The sequence below is a fragment of the Lampris incognitus genome, chromosome 3 (assembly GCF_029633865.1).
Source record: "Lampris incognitus isolate fLamInc1 chromosome 3, fLamInc1.hap2, whole genome shotgun sequence".
Lineage (NCBI taxonomy): Eukaryota > Metazoa > Chordata > Actinopteri > Lampriformes > Lampridae > Lampris > Lampris incognitus.
Genome location: NC_079213.1, coordinates 32,610,771 through 32,634,458, shown reverse-complemented (window position 1 = coordinate 32,634,458; position 23,688 = coordinate 32,610,771). Strand labels below are relative to the sequence as shown.

The following is a 23,688-nucleotide window of genomic DNA, read 5'->3' as shown; positions in this document are numbered from 1 at the left end:
TCGCCTAAACTATATACTTTCTTTTAGCCCTGTGGCATCTAGGAATATCAGGGACACAAAACACAAAAACTGGAATACTCACAGGACTGTAAAGATTCAGAAAATGTATAATATACCCATACTATTTCATTGTGTGAGGTGATTGTGAGCCTTAAGTGAGAACTAGACCAAAGCCAGTTAGGTCACAAACTGGTCTCTATACATTTGTTTAAATACACAATCAAAATACATGATAAAAAGGAATACCATAGTGAGGTAATAAACTATTTTAATATTTTAAACAACATTGACATTTACATATACTTAGTCAATGATACATGTAATCCCATATCATTAGTGGGTATATGTAATGGTAATGGGTAGGGTAATGGGTATATGTGAATATGGTTACATTATTGTTATCAAGCTCTGGGTAACCAAGTCCAGAATCAACATCCTGTGAATCAATAGACTACTACCACAGTAATACCATCAGAATCATCACACTGTCATTCATCAAACTGCTCGTTTCTCTCATCATCTGACTCCCCAAGTTCAAAGTCCAGTTCTGGACCATCCTGCTGTTTTTGGTTACTGCAGGTCTGTAACCTGCACATGTCTGTGCATGGAAGTCCATTTGACAGGCACATGCAGCTTGGCATTTTGCATGAATGCACACACTTGCATGTTAGCATTTCCAAGACCACATCCGGTGCAGGTGGGGAGCGCATCCAGTAAATGGCCAGCTTGCCTTCATCGTCTGTCCATCCATACTCAGTAGGGCTTGGCACCACAGGGTTAGCCTGCAGACAGCACTTCCATATTGCTGCCTGATAGTTGGCTCGTTGAACATGCATAAAGAGACAGTCTCTACATGGTGGCAGCTGGCTGGACTCAACCTCTCCCCTTTTGGTGCAGAAGAGCTGGTAACGCAGTTTGTTCACCTCAGCAGTGCTGCTATTAGCAACATACATCCGACAGGTGAACTGCTCAATTTTCTGGAACAGCTCATCACTCACATTCCATGTCTGTCCCAGTTGACTAAAAGTCTCTTGGCAGGAAGTGTGCTTTCTCACTATCTTCAGGGCATTCAGCTTCCCTCGACCAGCGAATGCACTGACAGTGTCGCAGCCTGTGAAGGCATGTAAGCCACTTAGGCTGTCACAGATGCTGTCTCCAAGTGAACTTGCCAGTTTGGTGATGTCGACAAACCGTGTGCGGTTCTGAGTCCCACACTTCTGGTAGATGGGACAGGTGATGTCCTTCTGGAAGCCAAGACAAAGCACCATGACATCAGTGTCCTCAGCTGTGATGATAACTGACTTTGAGCCCGCATTTGCTGCATGCAATGCATGCAGGAGCAGACGGGTGTCAGCTTCTTCATGTGTGGAGTGCAGTTCTGCTGCTTCCTCACACCCATCTTCTGTCAACTTGTAGCAGGTTTCCTCACAGGTCATGTACAACACCTTGCCATGCAGCATAGCTCTGTGTCGTGGGAGTTTCCACTCTTCCACCAGAAACTTGATGAGACTGGTCTTGTTGGAGGAACTGCACAGAAATTTTCTCCACTGCTGGACGTGGTGTCCCCCTGCAAGATTCTTGTACTGGAGAGTGATGTCTCCACCCCGGTTCAGTCGTTCAGCATCTTTGATCGAAGTCTGGTGATAGACATCAAAAACAACATCAATCCTCCCACTCTGTGCTCCCTCATGGAGGACCTGGGTCAAGGCTGACTCTGCCACCTGTGCAAAGGTTTTGTTGTTGCCATTCATTTTTTGGACCAGGCTCATCCCATCAATGATGGAAGTAGATGGGATTGGGATGTCTTCTGCAGGAGATACATTCTTTTCAAGCTCTCTGGCAAGTGCAGCCTTGTTTGTTTTTCGTAAGGACCCATCAGCATTTGCCAGTGCCCATGGTAGTGGGCCCAATGGGTAGGCAAGGACATCCTTCAGATTCACCTTCCTGCTTTCAGCCACCAGGATCATGTGACTGAAAAGGTTTCTATCTGCCTTCAGAACCACATCCTGTGCTTTCTTTCCATGAGCTTGTTTTGTGCTGACATTGGAGAATGTTTTCAGACTTTGCTTGGTCATCTTGTCGTGGAATTTCACAGGTGGTGGGTCTGCATCTAACCTTGTTTGCTGGAATGCTTGGTAGGCCTCTTCTCCTTTCTCAAGAGCTCTCAAGAGATCTATGGTCACATCAGGTGGAGCCATGTTGCCAGCGGAGAGGCTAACCAAATCAATCTCATCAGGGGACATAGGATTGAGCCAGTTATTCTCCATAAGGTCCATGAGAGACTGGACATCTACTTCATCTCTCTTGATCCTTGGACTCTGTAGATCTGGATGAGACCATTTGCACCTGCCTTGACCTGTCAGGTCTCTCAGCTGTCTGAGGTACATGCTTCTATACTCAGCTGTGAGATAATATTTGGTCACAGCTCCTGGCTTCAAGCTGAATCCCTTTGTCCCTCCAGCTGTTTGGGTGTCTTTGTTCACCGTTTCTTCTATAGCTTGGTCAACAGGGATTCGGCCAAAGGGATTGGTGGAGCCCAGTTGGACTGAGAAGCCTCCTTCCATGAATTCTGTGTACACATCTGGGTGTGTGATGGGCAGCTCAGACATCTGGGCGTAGTAGTAGGGGAGGTAGCGTGCATAATTCATCCTGTCATAAGCAAAGCACCATGGGATCATTGCTCGAATGCTAGCCAAGTGTAGCATCCAGTCTCCCTCTCTGGATGCTCGGATGAGCCCCAACAAGATTTCAACCATGTCCAAATAGGACATCCAGAAGTTCGAGAGGCTGCCGTTTCCACCTCTAAGGAACTCACGGTAGACTTCAAATAGATCCATGATGCGTGTACAAGAGCTGTTCTCGAGGACCTCCTTCAAAGCATTTTGTGAGACTTCTTTCCCAAGGCTGTCAATGGTCTTCAGTGTCTCATTCAGGTGAACCATGTCATTCCTGTGAGTTTCTTCCAACCAGGACAGGAAACCATTCAAGGTCAGTCGCATGAGAGCCTCATACAGGAGCTTGTGTAGTCGCACTGCCCTGTTGTACTTGCGGCCATCCATAACACCAGCAATTGAGCCTTCTGCAATCATGCCAGACTCAATGCAGAGGTCTTTGAGTCCAGCATCTTGGAAACGCTTTCCTATTATTGCCAGCAGTGTGCAGATGGTGTGGAATACCCCAAGCCTAACGATGATATCATGGAACTTGTCATGGTGTTTCCATGTGATCTCGACAGCCTTCGCATACAGGGCTTGGTCAAAGACACAGACAATCTTCCTCAGGCCTAAGCACTGCATGATGCTCAGTGACTGGTTAAGCACCTCGTTGACAGTAGACATTTGTGTCGCTGGAGCATTGATGGTAGGCAGATAGCCTATATTGTCGGGGATGACTGTCATCTCTCCTCGAGTCAGGATGTTGAAGCCTGTCCAGCTGCTGACTGACTGTTCTTCTTGTTGTGACATGCGTGCTAGGACCCAAAGAGGGTTTTTCTCTCTGGCAAGCTTAGTATTGGCTGCAGTATCGGCATCTGACTTTTTGCTTTGTGGTGGCCCTACCCGTTGTCCAGCATTGTAAGTTGGTAACATTGGTGGGGGTCCATCAATGCTTCTCTTCTTTGTTTTGGGAACAGTGGGCATGGGTTGGACAGGAAGTGGGTTGACTGGCTTTGCTTGCACAGCAATCCCATTGACTCTGTGAGATGTTCCCTCACCACTGACAGTTTCTTCAAGACGGTCGATATTGTCCCAGGCTAAAGTTGTGAATATGCCAGGATGGATGTTAGCTGGAAGGGCAATGCCACTCCCTGATGATGAGAGTTTCTGGAGACACAGGGCAGTGTTGATCTCTTCCATCTGTGAATAGGACACACTGTGACCAAGTCGGTTGAGGATGTTTATCAACTCTACATTTCCTGTCAACGATTTCACACTGAATGGCAGAACAATGTGCTTGGAAGGCTTGGTATTTCCACATGTCACTGCATATACTATGTCATGGCCAAATGACTGCAGAAGGCACTGTACTCTCTGGGATGCATGATCAGGATCATTTGAGCCTGTGAGTAGAGAGTACAGGAAGATAATGAGCGACTCTGGAATGGTAGGACATTCTGCTTCTGGTTTGACTTCAGGCGGCCAGGTTTGAGGAACATCTTGACTTTTAATGTCTGCTCTCAATTTGATGGCTGCTTTGGCTATAACATCTTGTTCACTGACACTTTTCAGGGTCTGCAGCTCCCTTTTGAGAGACTGATTTTCTTTGGCAAGTTCCCTCATGGACAAGTTATCGGGATAGAGGAGGAATTTTCCTTTCTCATCAGGGAATATCTGCAAGGCTCCAGCAAACTCACTCTCCAGGTTTCGCCTTATGTGCTTCTTGGTTGATTCCTTGACTTGGGCAATGCCTTGGGAGTTCATTGAAGCTACCAGTCTAGAAGAGAGATCAGTCATTGTCATCACTTGAGGATTGCCGAAAAGCTCCATCCTGATGAAGAGGAACAGCTCATTGTATGCCTTATTCACAGCAGCTTCATACTGGGCTGCAGCATCATCATCTTCATTGCTGGCAACCTCTCCTTTGGAAACCTCTTCTTTGGTGTAAAGTCTATAGCATGACCTGTGGTAGTGCCCTTCAGCTGCTACAAGGTCTCTACTCACAATGGCAAGGATTCTGCTGTCCCTTTTCTTTGTGGCTGCACTCCTGATCTTTGCATCAGCTCGCAGTTCTCGACACTGCACCAGTACTTCTCTCGTATTCTGTCTCTTGGAATATTTGCTGTTTTTCTGACAAAATATGCACTCTGCATCATAAGTCCTAGATGTACTTGGAGCATGTCGAGCTACTCTCTTAGATTGTTTCTCTTCAGCAGAGACACAACTTTTCTTTTCCTTTGCAAGGAGGCCATCAAGAATTTGCTTCATAGTGAAGATACTGCGACACTTTCTGTGGTAGTAGATTGCTGGAATCTGTCCCTCAGGAATGTCTTTTGCCAGTTTCAAAACTGGTGCATGATTTCGTATCTGAGCTGCCCTGAGCAGAGTTCTCCATGAGTCGACACTTTGTAGTGAAACCAGCTTATCTGTATCATCAGAACAGTGGATAATGCACTCCACCCGTGGGCGCTTTGGTATTGGGTAAAAACTTGCTTGTTCAGCAGTGGCCATATTCAGTCAGTTTTCACCTGCCACATACAAACAAATACATGTAACTTAGGTGTATGAACACTACTAAAACAAAGTTTACTTTGCTTCACCAGCGTCATATTACCATTATTTATCTTACATAGCCACAAATAGATACATTACCTAGTTGCTATGCAACAGCTGTATTTTGTCCACATGAGGCCGCTAAAATCAACACAAGATGAAAGTTCCTCGTAGCCACTTTAACTAATCATATTAACATATACATTAAAAGAACATGCTAACATTATGGGAAATTAGCTTACAATCTTCTCCAGAGTGAGACAAGAAGATAGATACCAGTTTCCTCTATATGTGTTTAGTAGAAAGCTATCTGGCTGCACGTTAGCCTAGCTTAGCACAATGAATGGAAGTACACAGTACTGGTTATCCTTGGTTGTTGGCCAACTAAGAACTGTCCCAGAGTTTAAGCTAGGCTAATCAGTACCAGGGGTGTTGAAATGCTATATTTGTAAAAATCTGGGCAAATACACAATCGTGAGAGGCACAGAAACAGGTTTCCTGAAAGAAAAATGAAATAGCTGCTCATTTGGAAAGGTTATCATGTATTATTTTACTTCTGTTAGTGTACCAAATAAAATGGCACCAGTGAAGTTGTGTCACCTTGGGTGATATCGATATCTGGTCTGACCCATGGACTAACTGGCTTTGGTCTAGTTAGTTTCTTAGTAATAATGCCCTTCTAATTTAAGGTTCACAATCACCTCACACAATGAAATAGTATGGGTATATTATACATTTCCTGAATCTTTACAGTCCTGTGAGTATTCCAGTTTTTGTGTTTTGTGTCCCTGATATTCCTAGATGCCACAGGGCTAAAAGAAAGTATATAGTTTAGGCGAAAATTGCAGAAAGATGTGTGTTATTGACGGGTTGAAGAGCTCAAGTGACCTCTATATTTGTGAGAAATATCCACAACAGGGCTTGAATGGAAGCTAAGAAGGTCCCCTTTAAAATGATACCAAAGACAATATTATAGAACATTGAAAAATGTCCTGACCATGAGGCTAAACCAGGATATGCACCAGCGTCTAAAATGCAATTTAGCTTAGCGGGTGGTTAACTTCATGAGCTGATAACTGTGATACAGCTGCCACTCAGGAATGGTTATCATACCAAAATATCATCTACAGACATGGATCCTTTCAAAAATTATAAGTAAGTTTTGCCACCTTGAGTGTACCGAAATAGGAAATTTTGGGCTCTGGCCCATGGACTACGCGTAGTCTGTTCTTACGGTGTCGGTATCAACGATGAGGCCCATCGCTAACCTGCCGTCCCCTGCCTACCCAGCCATGGACCCCACTGCACGATATTGATCTAGAATGAAAACAATGAGCAGACGCCACAAGAGATGTAAAACATGTACACAGACCGTACAAAAAAGACAAAAAATAAATTAATTAAGCAGAATACAATGTAAAATAACCTTAAAATGAATCAGTTAGCGGAATAAAATGGAAAATAACGATAAAATAAATCAATTAAACAGAATAAAACGTAAAGTAACCATAACATAAACCATTTAAGCAGAATAAAATGTAAAATAATTACATCGTAAATAAGGGTTGACTAAACGATTGTTAGTTTTTAAGATATTATGTTGGTCAGATCATTGTCTAGCAGTCCCACAGAGAACTTCCTGGGTGGAAGTTAGCAAGAGCTCGCTGTACCCTGCAAAAGAATCCGCCCCCTCACTTCCGACTAAAAGCTTCCTGAGTGCACAAACTGATTGACAGCAAGTACGGACCAATGGAGACGTTGGCTTGCAAAGAACTCCTCTGATTGGCTGATAAGAAAGGGATGCAACGTTCTGTCTCAGTTTACAACGTCTGGGTCGGCCACTGAGACCAGATTTACTTCTCAGTGCACCTACTTACTTGATAGCTGTTGGGATGTAGAAAGAGTTTGACCAATATTATAAACTAAGTCTTCCTAATAAAAATCACTGGTAGCTAGCTACTTTAACAGTAATGTTGAATTTTTTTTGGGGGGGGGGTTTCCCTTTTTCTTCCCAATTGCACTTGGCCAATTACCCCACTCTTCCGAGCTGTCCCGGTCGCTGCTCCACCCCCTCTGGGGAGGGCTGCCACGTCTCCCCCAATACACGTGGAGTCGCCAACCGCTTCTTTTCACTTGACAGTGAGGAGTTTCACCAGGGGGACATAGCGCGTGGGAGGTTCACACTATTCCCCCCAGTTCCCCTCCCCCACGAACAGGTGCCCCGACCAACCAGAGGAGGCGCTAATGCAGCGACTGGGACACATACCCACATCTGGCTGCCCACCCGCAGACAGGGCCAATTGTGTCTGTAGGGATGCCGGACCAAGCCAGAGGTAACACGGGGATTCGAACCGGTGATCCCGTGTTGGTAGGCAACAAAATAGACCGCCACACTACTTGGATGCCCAGTAATGTTAAATTTTGTTTGTTCGTGGTGTTTGTGTCCCCTGGTCAGGTAACGTGTATACAGGTACAGTGGATGGGAAGCTGTGGAGAATTGCTCCTGATGACAGCCTGACCTTCATCACCCAGATGGGCCAGGATTTACCTGAATGTGGTAGGTGGATGTGGGTGGAGAACCAGGGCTGGCTCGCTGATTTGGTGCACCATTCCTACCTCTTCGTAGCTTTCGGATTTGTCATGCTGTCCTATGTCTCTTTGTCTCTCCTCGTAGGCAGCAGTACAGACCATGAGCCCGTGTGTGGACGTCCCCATGGCGTGAGAATGGACAGACATGGTCAGCTGATAGTGGCCGACTCCTACCTAGGACTACACAGTGTTAATCCCAAAACTGGAGAGAAAACTCTTCTACTGTCTAATTCAGAGGGTACGATGTACGTGTGTGGTGTCACCTGATTCTAACTGCTGTAAAAGCTGCTGTCGAATAGTGTAGCAGAAGAGGCATGGGAGGCGCAGAGGAGGCGTGGGAGTCTAAAGGAGCTTCAGAAGCTCCAGGGAAGAAAATTGTGTAATTTTTTTTGGATTTCCCCCCCATTTTCTCCCCAAGCTGGAGGTAACATGGGGATTTGAACCGGCGATCCCTGTGTTGGTAGGCAACGGAATAGACCGCCACGCTATCCAGATGCCCCAAGACCAGTGGTTTTCAATCGGGTCCTCAGGTACCGCCAGTACTAGCAGGTAGCTACACAACAGGTGAATGAAAGCAGCTACCTGTCATTCAGTTAAGTGGTTGAGAATGTCACACACGTCTCCGGGCATTTTCGAACCCGCTGCTTGTTCGCTTTGTTCTGAGTCACAGCCTAATCTGTTGCAGTATTGGGGCGACCCAGGGGTTCGCCTTAATTTTCCTCTTCCATGTTTCTACAGGAACCAGCGTTTGTAAATGGTGTGCCAGCACATTATATCCTGGTTGGTTGGAATTTTGGTTGTGGGAATTTGACAGTTTTCCGGGATAAACACAAGCAGTCTGTCCGTTCTTGTAAGCCGCGTCAGACCGTTGCTGTGGTCCTCTGGTTGCCATGCCAGGACTTCTACACAAGCAGTCCCACTGTGAAACACGCCAGCATCCCAGAAACGCCGTTGTGCAGCTGCATTTCATTACATGGAGACGCGCTGTCTCCACATCGCAGAACATACAGTGAGTTCATGAATTAGGTTGGATTGCTTTCTCACTGCAAAGGAACCGGTCCAGTCCAGAGTTGGATTGGAAATGGACCGAGACCACCCTCGTGAATTGGTCTCCTTTCAGTTTTGGTCCACACCCTTGTCAAATTTCTATGTTCATGTACTCACAAATATCCATTATCCAAACCGCTTATCCTGCTGTCAGGGTCGCGGGGATGCTTGGAGCCTATCCCAGCTGTCACTGGCTGGCAGGCGGGGAGACACCCTGGACAGGCCGCCAATCCATCACAGGGCCCACACACACACACACGCACACACACACACACACACACACAGACACACATTTATACTGAGGGACAATTTAGTACGGCCGATTCACCTGACCTACATGTCTTGGGACTGTGGGAGGAAACCGGAGCACCCGGAGGAAACCCATGCAGACACGGGAAGATCATGCAAACTCCACACAGAGGACGACCCGGGACGACCCCCCAAGGCTGAACTACCCCGGGGCTCGAACCCAGGACCTTCTTGCTGTGAGGCAACCGCGCTAACTACTGCGCCACAGTGCGGCCGTACTCACAAATAAACTGTCCTGAATTGGGAAATGCACCAAGGTTCGAAATATCTGCTCAGATCGAAGTAGTTGTGGAAAGGCCTTCAGACGCCGCCGTCTTTTCCAGCTCACATGACACATTAGCGGGGGGTAGTCTACTGTTATTATCAGCCACACCAGTCCTGATTTGCCTCCTGATCAACACTTTTACCCCATCCCCCTTGCCACAAATACAGGTTTTACTGAAATGGGTGAAAGTAGGACACTGTGTGTGTGTGTGTGTGTGTGTGTGTGTGTGTGTGTGTGTGTGTGTGTGTGTGTGTGTGTGTGTGTGTGTGTGTGTGTGTGTGTGTGTGTGTGCAACTGGCAGGTGTCATGAATGGTGTCCAATTTGTTAGAACACATGTTTTGCGTTCCAGCGACACACAGTGCAGCGTCTGTCTGTCAGCTGTCCTGCCGTAACCGTGTCTCCTGTGGTACTCAGGAGCTGAAGGCACTCCGTTTGCCTTTCTGAACGGCCTGGAGATCTCCGCCCAGACTGGAACGATCTATTTCACCGACTCCTCCAGCCGCTGGGGACGAAGACACGTCAAACTGGAGGTGAGCTGGACGAGAGCGAGAGAGTGAGAGAGAGAGCGAGAGAGAGAGAGAAGAAAGGGGGATGAACAAATTATAGAGAGAAGGATTGATATTTGTTTGGAACTGAAACTGTCTGCATCATGTAGGAAACATGTTGAGATGAGATGGAAGAGAGGGAGGAGGAGGAGGAGGAGGAGGAGGAGGGAACGAGAGTTTAAGTAAAAGAAGTCTCCCAGAGACACGACGAAGAGAAGACACAGGGAACAGTCGCATGAATGGTCGAAGAATAAAGACAAGGGACAGGATCTTGGGGATGAAGAGGAGGAGGAGGAGAGTGGCGGGGTGGCACACAGGAACCTTTTCATGAGACTTCAGTTGCTTGGCAACTCCGTGCCTGGCAAATGGTCTCCAGTCCTGTTTCGTCACTCATTTGATCTTGGACAAAAAAAGACGTCCCTGTTAGACGTCCCTCTTTTCCATTGGACGAAGTGCTGCTCTTTCCTGGCAGGCGCTGATCAGAGGAGAGAGAAAGGCCAAGTGCTCTTGGAAAGCCTTTTTTAGGCCGCCCGACCTGTTTCTTTTCATTGTTCAAGGTGGATGAAACACCAAAAGTCTTCAGTTTTTAAGGTTTAATGGTAAGATAAGTGATGTTATGAAGACTTGTGTTTTGAGAAGGAGACTCACTGAGACAAACAGAACTCTGATATTTACCCAGACTTGATATCAGGAACCAGGAACCTTTATATGTCGTTTCATTTCACGCACTTGCGTACATGAAATGACATGAAATATCGTTTCCCCCAGCCCGCAGCAGTGCAACACAAAGACAACAACACATATCCAGACTACAAGAACACATACATCCAACATATCAAAAAAAAAAATTTTTTTCACTGTCCAAGAGAGCGAACGCCAGGATGACTGTCGGAACTGCTGGTCTGCATGGGCTAGCAGTTAGCTTAGCCTGCCCCGCTTCAGCGTCCTGACAGACCACCGTCGGTGTTTCCTCCTCGGGCACAGCTCCAGGCAGGGCTGTGGTTGCTCGGCCCACCGGATGCAACAGACCAAGCTCTCCCAGCCAATCCAACGCCAGCTCTCCCAGCCAGACACCCTTAACACACCTTCCCACACTCCACACGTCGACACTAAAAACACAGTTGATGCTAGGCGAAGCCGCTGCCAGACCACCCTCAGTGTTATTGGAAATGCTGGTCTGCATGGGTTAGCAGTTAGCTTAGCCTGCCCTGCTTCAGCGTCCTGTCAGACCGCCCTTGGTGTTTCCTCTTCGTCGCCGCCGCCAGACCAGCCTCGGTGTTATCGGAACTGCTGGTCTGCATGGGTTAGCAGTTAGCTTAGCCTGCCTCGCTTCAGCGTCCTGTCAGACCACCCTCGGTGTTTCCTCTTTGAGTGCAGCTCTAGGCAGAGCCATGGTCCCTGGGCCCACAGGATGCTGCAGACCAAGCTCTCCCAGCCGATCCAACGCCAGCTCTCCCAGCCATCAAACGAAGACTAACTTAGACGCAGATGTGGACAAAGACACTGCATGGACGGTACGCAGTGAGGCCGCCGCAAACATGAATTCGCCGCCATCTTCCCACACCGGAATCAGAGTGGGAAGATATAGCCTCCTTTATCACTAACATAACCCTTGCTTCTTATCTGGGATTAAAGTTTCAGGAGAGAAGTAAGTAAAATATAAGTGTTAGCATTAGAAGTGTTGTTTAAAACAACATAATTGCAATTGTATAGTCAATGTAAAGTATTTGCAGTGTTAATGTAATGCATCACCTGGAAGTGCATGACCACCACTGGATCAGCAACACGGTATATCTACTCCATCCATCCATTATCCAAACCGCTTATCCTGCTCTCAGGGTTGCAGCGCCCTATGACTGCTGGAGCCTATCCCAGCAATCATAGGGCGGCAGGCAGGGAGACACCCTGGACAGGCCGCCAGGCCATCACAGGGCCTATATCTACTCAGTCTGAGTAATTCATATGCATTAACCGTGTCTGTTGATATAAACTGATTTGGCCTGGCAAAGCATCTACGATGAAGCAGTGAATCTGTGTGACACAAAGAGAAATGAGTGTACTGGAGACAGGTGGGTAAAGTTCAGCTCCACCAGCCCTGTGATGTTGCAGGTTATAGAGCTGAACAGCCTGGGTCGACTGCTAGCCTACGATCCACAGTCTGGTGGTGTGCAAGTCCTGCTGGATTCCCTCTACATGCCCAATGGCATCGTGCTGTCGCCTGACGAAGACTTCCTGCTGCTGGCAGAGACCAGTATCGGACGCCTGCTGAGGTACACACCCCCATTACTATAACACACAATGTGATGTAATGATGCATTCGGAGAGGGTTTGAGGTGGGTTAGAGGTGAAGTTATAATGCAGAATGACTTTTCACCTCTGATTCTGTACTTTAAATAAATTTGTGATTTATACTGACCAGCCCAAAAGCCATCAAGGTATAAAGTTATCTTATTGTTGACTACAGTGGTAAACATTGAGCAAGTAGGATTGAGAAGAAGTAATCAGGAGTCAGGACCCAAAGCAACAACAGTCTCAAACCCTTTCATATAAACCTAATCATCCCCCATGTAATTGGCTCAGTGATTCCCCCCCTCTCCACCTCAAGCTGATGTGTGGTGAGCATTCTGGTACAAAATGGCTGCCGTGCATCACCCAGGTGGTGCTACACATTGGTGGTGGTTGAAATGAGTTGGCCCCCTTCAATGTGAGACGCTTTGTGTGTCTAGAAAAGTGCTATATAAATGTAATGACTTTTTTGGAGGGGGATTTATTTCCCCCTTTTTCTCCTCAATTGTATCCAGCTAATTACCCCACTCTTCCGAGCCGTTCCGGTCGCTGCTCCACCCCTTCTGCCGATCCGGGGAGGGCTGTAGACAACCACATGCCCCCTCCAATACATGTGGAGTCACCAGCTGCTTCTTTTCACCTGACATTGAGGAGTTTCACCAGGGGGACGTAGCACGTGGGAGGATCACACTATTTCTCCCCGTTCCCCCTCCCCCCCGAACAGACGCCCCGACCCACCAGAGGAGGCGCTAGTGCAGCGATCAGGACACATATCCACATCCCACTTCCCACCCGCAGACATGACCAATTGTGTCTGTAGAGACGCCCGACCAAGCCGGAGGTAACACAGGAGTTCGAATCGGCGGAATAGACCGCCACGCCACCTGGACGCCCAAAGTGTTTGCATTTATGAAATGGTGTCAGCTGGACCCCTCCCATGAAAAAATAAATCCCAAACTGCAAGTAGGAACTGATGTGTTTCACTTCCGTCAGCACTGGTTGGTCCATCAGAGAGGACACGCAGAACTTCCTCTCTGGTGGACCAACCAGAGAGACGCATCAAAGATAGTCAACCCGCTAAAGATAGTAATCTAATGGACAGTGGAAACCATTGAGTTTGGCACTTTAAAGTGTTGCTGGTTCAAATCCATACACTGGCTGAGGAAATCTTTCCTGCACTACCCTTTCATTGTATGACAGAATGTAGGCCTTTAAGGTGACACACTCATCTAAACAACAGTGAGTCAGTAGAACAACAAACCCTTCTGGTTTTGTGCTTGTTAGCCACCCAACCCCGGAGAAGCGGCTGATGGTGAGATGAGATGAGCCCGGTAATGTTCTGGACATAATCACATTATTCTACTCAACCACATTATTCTACTCTGTCTGACTAAGGTATTGGCTGAAGGGTCCGAAGGCCGGTACCAAGGAAGTCGTCTTGGACAACATGATCGGTTATCCAGACAACATCCGCCTCAGCGACCACGCAACCTTCCTGGTTGGTATTACCACCACCCGTTTCTGGAAAGTCCTGCCTCCCTTCCTGGATATGATCGCACCGTACCCCGCCGTCAAACGCTTCTTGGCCAAGGTCAGTTCCATCTCTACAGCAGACAAACTGAGAATCATCCCTGCCCAGAGGCAGTTGTTGAGAGATCTGTAGAAATGTTTTAAGGACAACGTGAAATTAAATCTTATAATAGAAATTCAATTTTTACTTATTTTACATCAAAATCTAATCCCCTTAACTTCCTCTAAAACAGACAAGTTTCTGTGATTCCATCACCCAGTCCAACCCAACGGGCGAGCAACATTCCAGGAAGTAATATCATAAAATGTTTTGCACCAGCCAATCAAATCAAATCAAATCAAATCAAATCACACCACAATTATGAAAAAAGAGCAGTATGAGGAACTATAGACTGATCCTTGTGGTTTACTCTGTTTGCTGAAGCTCATTGCAGTACTGCCTATCTGCTCTGCTCCAGTTTCTGTATCTGTTTATAAAGGCTTGACTTTAAACAAACTCAAAAACCTGATGTGAATTCCTCCAGGTTGTAAGCACTTGTAGTAAGCAGCACGGCACGCTGCTTGGCATTGGCGTTTGGCGGCACGGTGGCGCAGTGGTTAGCGCTGTCGCCTCACAGCAAGAAGGTCCTGGGTTCGAGCCCCGGGGTAGTCCAACCTTGGGGGTCGTCCTCCGTTTCGAGTTTACATGTTCTCCCCGTGTCTGCGTGGGTTTCCTCCCACAGTCCAAAGACATGTAGGTCAGGTGACTCGGCCATGCTAAATTGTCCCTAGGTGTGAATGTGTGGTTGTGGGGCCTGTGATGGCCTGGCGGCCTGTCCAGGGTGTCTCCCCGCCTGCCGCCCAGTGACTGCTGGGATAGGCTCCAGCATCCCCGCGACCCTGAGAGGAGGATAAGCGGTTTGGATAATGGATGGATGGATGTAGTAAGCAGATTACTCCAATATACATACGTTGAATGATGAACATCATGTGGTAACTTCTTGATATTTTCCAGAATGGATGCAACAGTTTGAAAAAGAACACTTCAGATGTAGAGGAACAGGGAAGAAATTTAGAAATTCTTTGAAATTGTACATCTCACACTTTGTATGCCTGCTTTTATTTCCAAACCCCACTTTGATCCGATCACTCCCTTTTTTTCATCCTGTAAATAGGATGCAGTTATTTTAAGCAGTATTTACTTCTTTGGCAGTGCTGGAGAACCCCGGATTGGGGCACATTCCTGTATGGTTTGTTTACTACCAGAGAGGGGGAGGGGTCTGTTTCGGCTGCTGTAGTTTTGATGTGGTGAAAAGGGTTTTTCGTAGGCTGGGTGCACATCAGGAAGTTTTAACCGACGTTGAAGAATCGGCCCATCCTATGGCAGATTGTGCAGGTGTTTTGATTCAGTCCAAGATGGGGCGTATTGGGGCATCAAGGTAACATAGTGGTCTATTCCGTTGCCTACCAACATGGGGATTGTTGGTTCGAATCCCTGTTACCTCTAGAGCCGTGTGTTGGTGAGAATCTGGCGATACGATACGTATCACGATACAGGGTTACGGTTCAACATATCACGATATATTGTGATGCTGTAAGAAAGGCGATATATTGCGATTTCATAGGCCTGTGTTCTCTGTGCTCATGCTACTTCCTGTCTCAGTTTACGTTGTTGGGTTGGAGTGGAAGAGTTAAATGGCTGAAGATAGATTACAACACTGCTATCTAGTGGTCGTGGGGTTACACACAACACAAAATGTTTGTCATGAACCTTTACATGTCAACAATTAAAAATCGATACAGTGGTTCTGAGAATCGATACAGTATCACAAAAGATGATATCACAATACTCGAGTGTATCCATATTTTCTAGTTACCTCCGGCTTGCTTGGGCGTCCCTACAGACACAATTGGCCGTGTCTGCGGGTGGGAAGCGGGATGTGGGTATGTGTCCTGGTCACTGCGCTAGCGCCTCCTCTGGTCAGTCAGGGCACCTGTTGGGGGGGGGGGGATAGCGTGATCCTCCTACGTGCTACGTCCCCCTGGCGAAACTCCTCACTGTCAGGTGAAAAGAAGCGGCTGGCGACTCCACGTGTATTGGAGGAGGCATGTTGTAGTCTGCAGCCGTCCCCGGATCGGCAGAGGGGGAGCAACGACCGCGACGGTTCGGAAGAGTGGGGTCATTGGCCAGGTACAATTGGGGAGAAAAGGGGGGGGGGATCCAAAATAAAAGATGGGGCATATCACACTCAGTGACATCACTGATATCTTGCCTGCCAATTCCCAACAGGCAACGGAGGTCAGGACTCGTCGTCTCGCTGGAATTAACAGGACCACGTGACACCACGGCGGGACGGCCGCCAGGCTAGGAAATGTAAAAATTAACGGCGTTGAAAAAACCCAATTGTGGGTCAATGCACGTTGTTTGTGTGTGTTGCCTCTTTGCGTGTCCTTTGCCCTGATTCCTGCCTCTAGTCACCGTAACACGGCTGTCATGGCTGGCGAGTAGGAAGGCGTGTCGTCGGTCCTGACACACCACAGCACTGCGGCAGGTGACACGTCCTAAAACTCAAACACATTTAACAGTGTGCCGTCTGTCCCCATTGGTTGGTAGAGCTGGGTAAAGGTACGAGACAAACTTTGCTGACTGTCGCTTCCCCAGAGAAGCCTGAGATCTGGATCTCCCCTCAGGTTGTGGGGATGAGATAAGAAGCCGGTCAGTCTGGTTCTCTTCTTGCATGGACTCCACCTTCAGCATTTTATGACGTTTTGTGTGAGTGTGTGTGTGTGTGTGTGTGTGTGTGTGTGTGTGTGTGTGTGTGTGTGTGTGTGTGTGTGTGTGTGTGTGTGTGTGTGCTGCAGCTATAAACAGGTGATTTTATAGCCAGTTTCCAGCTGCAGCAGGCCTCATTCCAGACCTGCAGTGAGACCAGATAGTGTGAAATCTGATATGACAGGGCCAACGCTTATTACCAATACATTCATAGGGATGAATACGTTTGGATGGCAGCCATTAACCCCCCCCTTTGTTTCCCTCTCTCTCTCTCTCTCCCTCCCTCTCTGTTTCTCTCTCTCTCTTTGTTTCCCTCTCTCTCCCCTCTCTCTCTCTCCCCTCTTTGTTTCCCTCTCTTCTCCCTCTCTCTTCCTCCCTCTCTCTTTGTTTCCCTCTCTCTCTCTCTCTGTTTGCTTCCCTCTCTCTCCCTTCCTCTCTCTCTCCCTCTCGCTCTCTCTCTCTTTGCCCCCCCCCACACACACACTGGATTTAACTGGTGGTGTGAGTCAGTTGTTATGTGGGCTGACAGGATTGTATGAGTTGTGGGTGGGTGGGACTGGGGATTAGCTGGAAACAGGTAAACTTACATGAAGAGTTTCTGGGATCGGTGATAAGCCTGCTTTCCTTCCACATGCTCCAGTGTTTATGTACCATGGTGAATGTTTCTTAGGCTTCGCTGAAAAGCAGCATCCTCTATGCACAAACTTGTCTGGATGAAAGCTCGAAATAGTTTGTGTTGGTGTGTGTCTGTGTGTTGGTGAGTGTTGGTGAGTGTTGGTGTGTTGGTGTGTGTTGGTGTATGTTGGTGAGTGTTGGTGTGTTGGTGAGTGTTGGTATGTTGGTGTGTTGGTGTGTGTTGGTGAGTGTTGGTGTGTGGTGGTGAGTTTTGGTGTGTGTTGTTGTGTGTTGGTGAGTGTTGGTGTGTGGTGGTGAGTTTTGGTGTGTGTTGTTGTGTGTTGGTGAGTGTTGGTGTGTGTTGGTGAGTGTTGGTGTGTGTCCACGTAGCCACAGCATGAACGTGTTTTACTAAGCCAGGGTCCCAGTGAAAACCAGGGCTTAGAGTTTACCATGGACATCTGCTGGAAAATATCACCTCTGGTAGATGAGTGACATTATCTATCATACCGGCATGTCATGATGATTCTATTTTCAATATATAAAGTGCTGTGTTATTAATATAATTAATTAGAAATATAATTAATTGAATCAATTATTATTATTCATCCATTATTCATCCAAACCACATATCCTGCTCTCGGGGTCGCGGGGATGCTGGAGCCTATCCCTGCAGTCATTGGGCAGCAGGCGGGGAGACACCCTGGACAGGCCGCCAGGCCATCGGAGGAAACCCACGCAGACAGGGGGAGAACATGCAAACTCCACACAGAGGACGACCCGGGACGACCCACCAAGCTTAGACTACCCCGGGGCTCGAACCCAGGACCTCCTACTATAATAATTAACATTAATATCGTCCATAGGGTTAGTGGTTGTGTCAGGGAGGGCATCCGACATAACATTTTGCCAAATCATTATGTGGATTGATTGACAAGACCATACCAGATCAGTCGAGGCTCCATACAGGATTGGCTGAGGCCCAGGTTAACGACGGCCGCCATTGGTACTGTGCCCTCACAGGGTATAGATGAAAACCGTACAATCTGCTGTGGCGACCCCTGAAAAACAGGGAACAAGCTGAAAGAAGAAGAAGTATTAATATTAAGCTGTTTTAAGAAGTGTACAAAGGTTAAAAAGAAAAAAAAATTGGTTGCACAATCAGCTGTGGAGAAAATGCACTCATGTCGTTCTTCGGTGACATTAGAAATGACTTGGTCAAGTTTCCTTTCAAAATTCAACCTAGAAATGGAGATATTTAATATTGAATGTACTGCACTGTACCATTCAAAAACAAGAGCCAGAAGTACATGTTCAGTATCCAGTTTGTTAATCAGTCCTGAAGTCAACAGATGGAGCTGCTGGCTCAGATTTAGCAACACATTATTTCCTGAACGTCTCACGTGTTTTCTAGGCAGCATGTGGTTTTCATATCTGACCAGTGTACCTGCAGGTGCTGCATACGTGTAGTGATGCAGGATGTTCTTGTAAAGAACTCTCCTGATTGGCTGATGAGGTGGAAATACTTTGTCTCTGTTTACAGCAGGGGTCTCAAACTACCGGCCCATGTGCTACATCCGACCTGCGAGGCAGTTTTGTGTGGCCCGTGCTGTTTTAGATTTATTAAGAGATCCGGACCACATATCTATTTTGCATATTACTTTACCGTTTATTATTTATTTATTTTTTTGTTTTGTTTTAACGTTTCTGTGTTTCTAGTTCTAAGTGCTCAGTTAAGATGAGTTCAGGAATCAGGAGCACTTTGTCATTTCATTTCATGCACTTGTGTACATGAAATGAAACAAAATGCCGTTTCCCCCAGCCCACAGCAGTACAACACAAAGACAAAAACACAACCAAAACTACAAGAACACACATATCCAATCTAACACATATATCCAAACTAAACAAAAAAATCACTGTCCAAGGGAACAACGCCAGCTAGGGTGACTGTCGGAACCGCCGGTCTGCATGGGCTAGCAGTTAGCTTAGCCCGCCCCTCTTCCGCGTCCTGTCAAACTGCCCTCGGCGTTTCCACCTCAGGCACAGCTCCATGCAAGGGCTGTGGTCCCTGGGCCCACAGGACAAAGCACACCAAGCTCTCCCAGCCGATCCAGCACCAGCTCTCCCAACCAGACAACCTCGACGCACAACCTCGCACTCCTCACGGCGACATCAAAAACACCACAGTCAACGCCAGGTGAGGCCACTGCCAGACCGCCCTCAGTGTTATCGGAACTGCCGGTCTGCCTGGGCTAGCAGTTAGCTTAGCCTGCCCCGGTCTCCCAGCCGATCCAGCGCCAGCTCTCCCAGTCATCAAACGAAGACAAAACTTAGACATGGACAAAGACACTGCATGGACGGTACTGGGTGAGGCCGCTGCAAACGCGAATTCGCACAGTTGTGGGTAGTTGTGAAGCCAGCTGCAGATAATGTACCCTAATGTCAGTTTTGCAGCTCTCTCTCCCTCTCACACACACATGCACACACACATACACACTGTAGGTTGGCAACGCGAGTATAAACACCCAGTAGGCTAGCCCACTGCGAAATATCTCACGTGAGCTTGCTAACGTAAATTGTTGTCACTGCTTGCAGATGTTTTGTAAAAAAGTCACTTTCAAAAGTCAAAAGAAAAGTTGACCAGGAGCACCAACAGTTCCAGGAGAAATGGACATGCAACTATTTCTTCACTGAATTTAATGTGTCCACGATATGTCTAATTTGCAAGGAAAAAGTTGCCGTTCAGGGCAGCATGGTGGCACAGTGGTGAGTGTGGTCACCTCACAGCAAGAAGGTCCTGGGTTCGAGCCCCAGGGTAGGACTTGGGACCCCCCTTGGGGGTCGTCCCCAGGTCGTCCTCTGTGTGGAGTTTGCATGTTCTCCCCATGTCTGCGTGGGTTTCCTCCGGGTGCTCCGGTTTCAGTCTAAAGACTTAGGTCAGGTGAATCGGCCATACTAAATCGTCCCTAGGTGTGAATGTGGCCCTGTGATGGACTGGCGGCCTGTCCAGGGTGTCTCCCCACCTGCCGCCCAATGACTGCTGGGATAGGCTCCAGCTTCCCACGACCCCGATTGGGATTAGCAGCTTGGATAATGGATGGATGGATGGACATCAGCTCAAAAGGTTCACAACACCATCGGTTCTGTGCGTTTCTGGAAGAAATAGATGCAACATATGGAGATGTGTTGTACTTGACAGAAGTGAGCTGGTTGAGAAGGGGCAGCGTCGTGAAAAGGTGTTTTGAATTGAGGGAGACGATCTGAGAATTCATGAAAGAAGGCAGGTTACATGCTACTGACCTTGGTGATCTCAAATGGCTCATGCATTTAGCTTTCTTAAGTTGATATCACACAGGCACTTTTAACACTCTTAATTTAAGACTGCAGGAGCCAGACCAAGTCATCACTGTAGCATTTGATAGTGTGAAAGCCTTCTCTGTGAAACTCAACAGCTCACAGAGAAAAGATTTGTCCACTTCCCAACATGCCAGTCAATTATTGATGATGGTGCCAGAGTCAATGCTGATGAGTATGTGACTGCCATTGACAATCTGTAGCAGGAGTTTGAGCATCACTTTTCTGATTTTAAGACTCACAGCACCACTTTCCAGTTATTTGCAGACCCCTTCTTCTTTGACGTGGACCGTGCTCCAAGCACATTTCAAAGGGAGCACACAGACTTGCAGTGCAACACTGAGCTCAAGGCAAAGTTCAGAGAGGCACAAGGAAAGCAGGAGATGCTTGGACAGTTTCTCAAGAGAGCTTCCCAAAACATTCCCACAGTTATCCAAACTGTTCAGGCAGGTCATGTGTCTTTTCGGCACCACTTATCTGTGTGAGAAACTGCTCTCAACTATGAACTTTAATAAATCAAATCATAGGTCCAGACTGCCCAATGAACATCTACAGGCTGTTTTCAGGGTGTCCACTGCCCAGTCCCTGAAGGCAAATATACCTCACTTGTGTCAGCAGAAGAAGTGCCAGTTTTGTTTTCAGGATTTCCCCCCCTTTTTCTACCCGGTACCCGGCCAATTACCCCACTCTTCCCAGCCGTCCTGATCACTGCTCCACCTCCTCTGCTGATCCATGGAGGGCTGCAGACTAACACATGCCTCCTCTGATACCAGCCAGCCACTTCTTTGCACCTGACTGAGGAGTTTCACCAGGGGGACATAGTGTGTGGGAGGATCATGCTATTCCCCCCAGTTCCCCCTCCCCCCTGAACAGGCACCCTGACTGACCAGAGGAGGTGCTAGTGCAGCGACCATGACACACACCCACATCCGGCTTCCCATCTGCAGACACGGCCAGTTGTGTCTGTAGGGACACCCGACCAAGCCGGAGGTAACACAGGGATTCAGACCGGCGATCCCTGCGCTAGCAGGCAACGGAATAGACCGCCACACCACCCAGACCCCCAAAGTGCCATGTTTCTGGCAAGACGTAGGCTAAATATGTAGGCCTAGGCCAGGCCACACTATGTACATAATTACCTATTTATGTGAAAACTGAAAAAAATGTGAAATAATAAAAAATGATGTGAAGGTTATATAGTCGGAAGTTTTTTCTTCATCCCTACTGCACCAGCCCTCCTCCATAAGATGACCTGTCAAGTGGCCCCCAGGTAATTTGAGTTTGAGACCCCTAGTTTACAGCATCAAGGGTGGCCATGGAGACCGGTTTTATTTCTCAGTCCATCTACTTGATAGCTGTTGGCATGTAGCAAGAGTTTGACCAAATATTGTAGAAAGTTCTAAACTGAAATCGCAGATATCCACTTCAACACAGCCTTACATAGTTTTACTAGATAGCTTAACATGACTTTGTTTAACGCTATAACTTTGTGTCCTAGGTGATTCCTCTGAGCTGGTACAATGCCTTGCTGCCGCGCTACGCTTTGGTGCTGGAGCTGGGGTATGACGGTGAGGTGGTGGGATCGCTCCATGACCCCGACGGCAGCCTTACGTGGGCCATCAGCGACGTCTTCCAGCACCGAGGGAGAACCTACCTGGGCAGCACTGACCTGCCCTTCTTACCTGTGTTGGAAGAATGGGAGGACTGACGGAGGTGGGGGGGACATTTGAAACACTCACGTTGAATCCAGAAACGATGGACAACACAAATACTGAGCAGCTAGTGTGTAGCTTAACGACACATTGTGTAGTTATTTTCCATTTTAGGACCGGTACATTTTTCTGTGGCTCACACATAACTAACTAGGAAATTTTGCAGCCTGGTACGTTTTCCGCTTTCAGAGGCTTTTAGTTGACGCTTCTACCCACTGTGACTAACAAGGAATGACCGGGGCGGTCATGTCTTGCTCAAGGGCACATTAGCAGGAGAGATGGTTGTTGAAGTAATGACCCTTGTGACCTTTAGGTTACAGGACAGTCTTAGTAATAGGCCGACCTGTAACCTGATATTATAGAAACATGTCAACAGATGAAAAGTAAACAACAATTTTCCAGCAATGATTGTGGAATTCAGCAGGGATGTGTGTTAGGATGGTCAACTTTCCAGTTGGATGACTGGAATGAGACATGAGTGATGGAGGACTGAGACACTGGTCAGCACAGAGCAATAATGTCCTGCTTTTTTCTCTCTCTCTCTGTTCATCTCTGTTGTTTATCTTTGGTTTTGCATGTAGTCATGCATTCTCCGCATTTTTTTTCTTCATTTGTTCCATATCAGCTCTCAACAGTGGTGCTATTAATGCTCATTATTTCATTAATGTTATTAAGTAAGTAAGTAACCTTTATTGTCACTGGACACAAGTGCCAGCGAAATTAACCATCAACCCGTCCGTACATATACACAAACATACATACAATATGACAAGGGGGGTAGACAGGACGGGAAGACAAGGATGGAAGAAAATACAGCATAACAAGACGAGAGGGGAGGAGAAAAAAGTATTATTATTGTAAACTACTAATAAAACACATTAGCCCCTAGCTGACACGTCTGTCCCTTTAGTCGAGCGGTTAGTGATGTCGCCTTATGGTGCAATATACGGCATATCAAATCCCGCACCGGGCAAGAACATAAGCGGTTACATTGTTATGAAATTATTATTAATGCATTCTAGCATTCGTTAATGCTATTAATGAGCACATCCTCGACCAAACTAGTGCAGCCTTGACTGCAGCTTGTCTCCACAGACAGATGAATTTGACCTCCGGGAGTGATTACGTTCTCTGTTTAACGCCCGGCTCCAACTACACGAACTCGGGCCGATTTCAACCCGATTGCGTCGCTGCCGACCATCGTTCAGCGTCGGGCTCGCATTTGTACATCGGGAACGACAAATGCTCTTGTAGTGTGGTATAATCCAAGACTGGCGTCAGACGCCCCACGACCCCGACTCGACAAGTCTAGCGTGTCAGAATTTCTTTTACATTTTCCGTTTAGTTCGACACCCCCTGGCCGACGCTCAATGACGTGTTCCCGACGCGGACCAATAGGATAGCAGAATGCTCTCTGGCGCGCATAGGTGAACAAAGATGGCGGAGAGACAAGCGACACATTCGTTACCTCAG

General features: G+C 47.4%; 1 protein-coding gene across 1 annotated transcript in view; it reads left to right on the top strand.

The window, feature by feature from the left end:
* zgc:194209 (uncharacterized protein LOC570908 homolog) overlaps positions 1-22,795 on the top strand; it is a 39,194-nt gene extending 16,399 nt beyond the window's left edge. Inside the window, exons 4-9 of the mRNA XM_056277941.1 lie at positions 7,663-7,764; positions 7,882-8,034; positions 9,833-9,948; positions 12,073-12,233; positions 13,645-13,840; positions 22,002-22,795. Of these exons, the coding sequence (XP_056133916.1) occupies positions 7,663-7,764; positions 7,882-8,034; positions 9,833-9,948; positions 12,073-12,233; positions 13,645-13,840; positions 22,002-22,211 (938 nt within the window). The 3' untranslated portion in view covers positions 22,212-22,795. The remainder of the gene's footprint in view (positions 1-7,662; positions 7,765-7,881; positions 8,035-9,832; positions 9,949-12,072; positions 12,234-13,644; positions 13,841-22,001) is intronic.
* Positions 22,796-23,688: the final 893 nt, after the last annotated feature.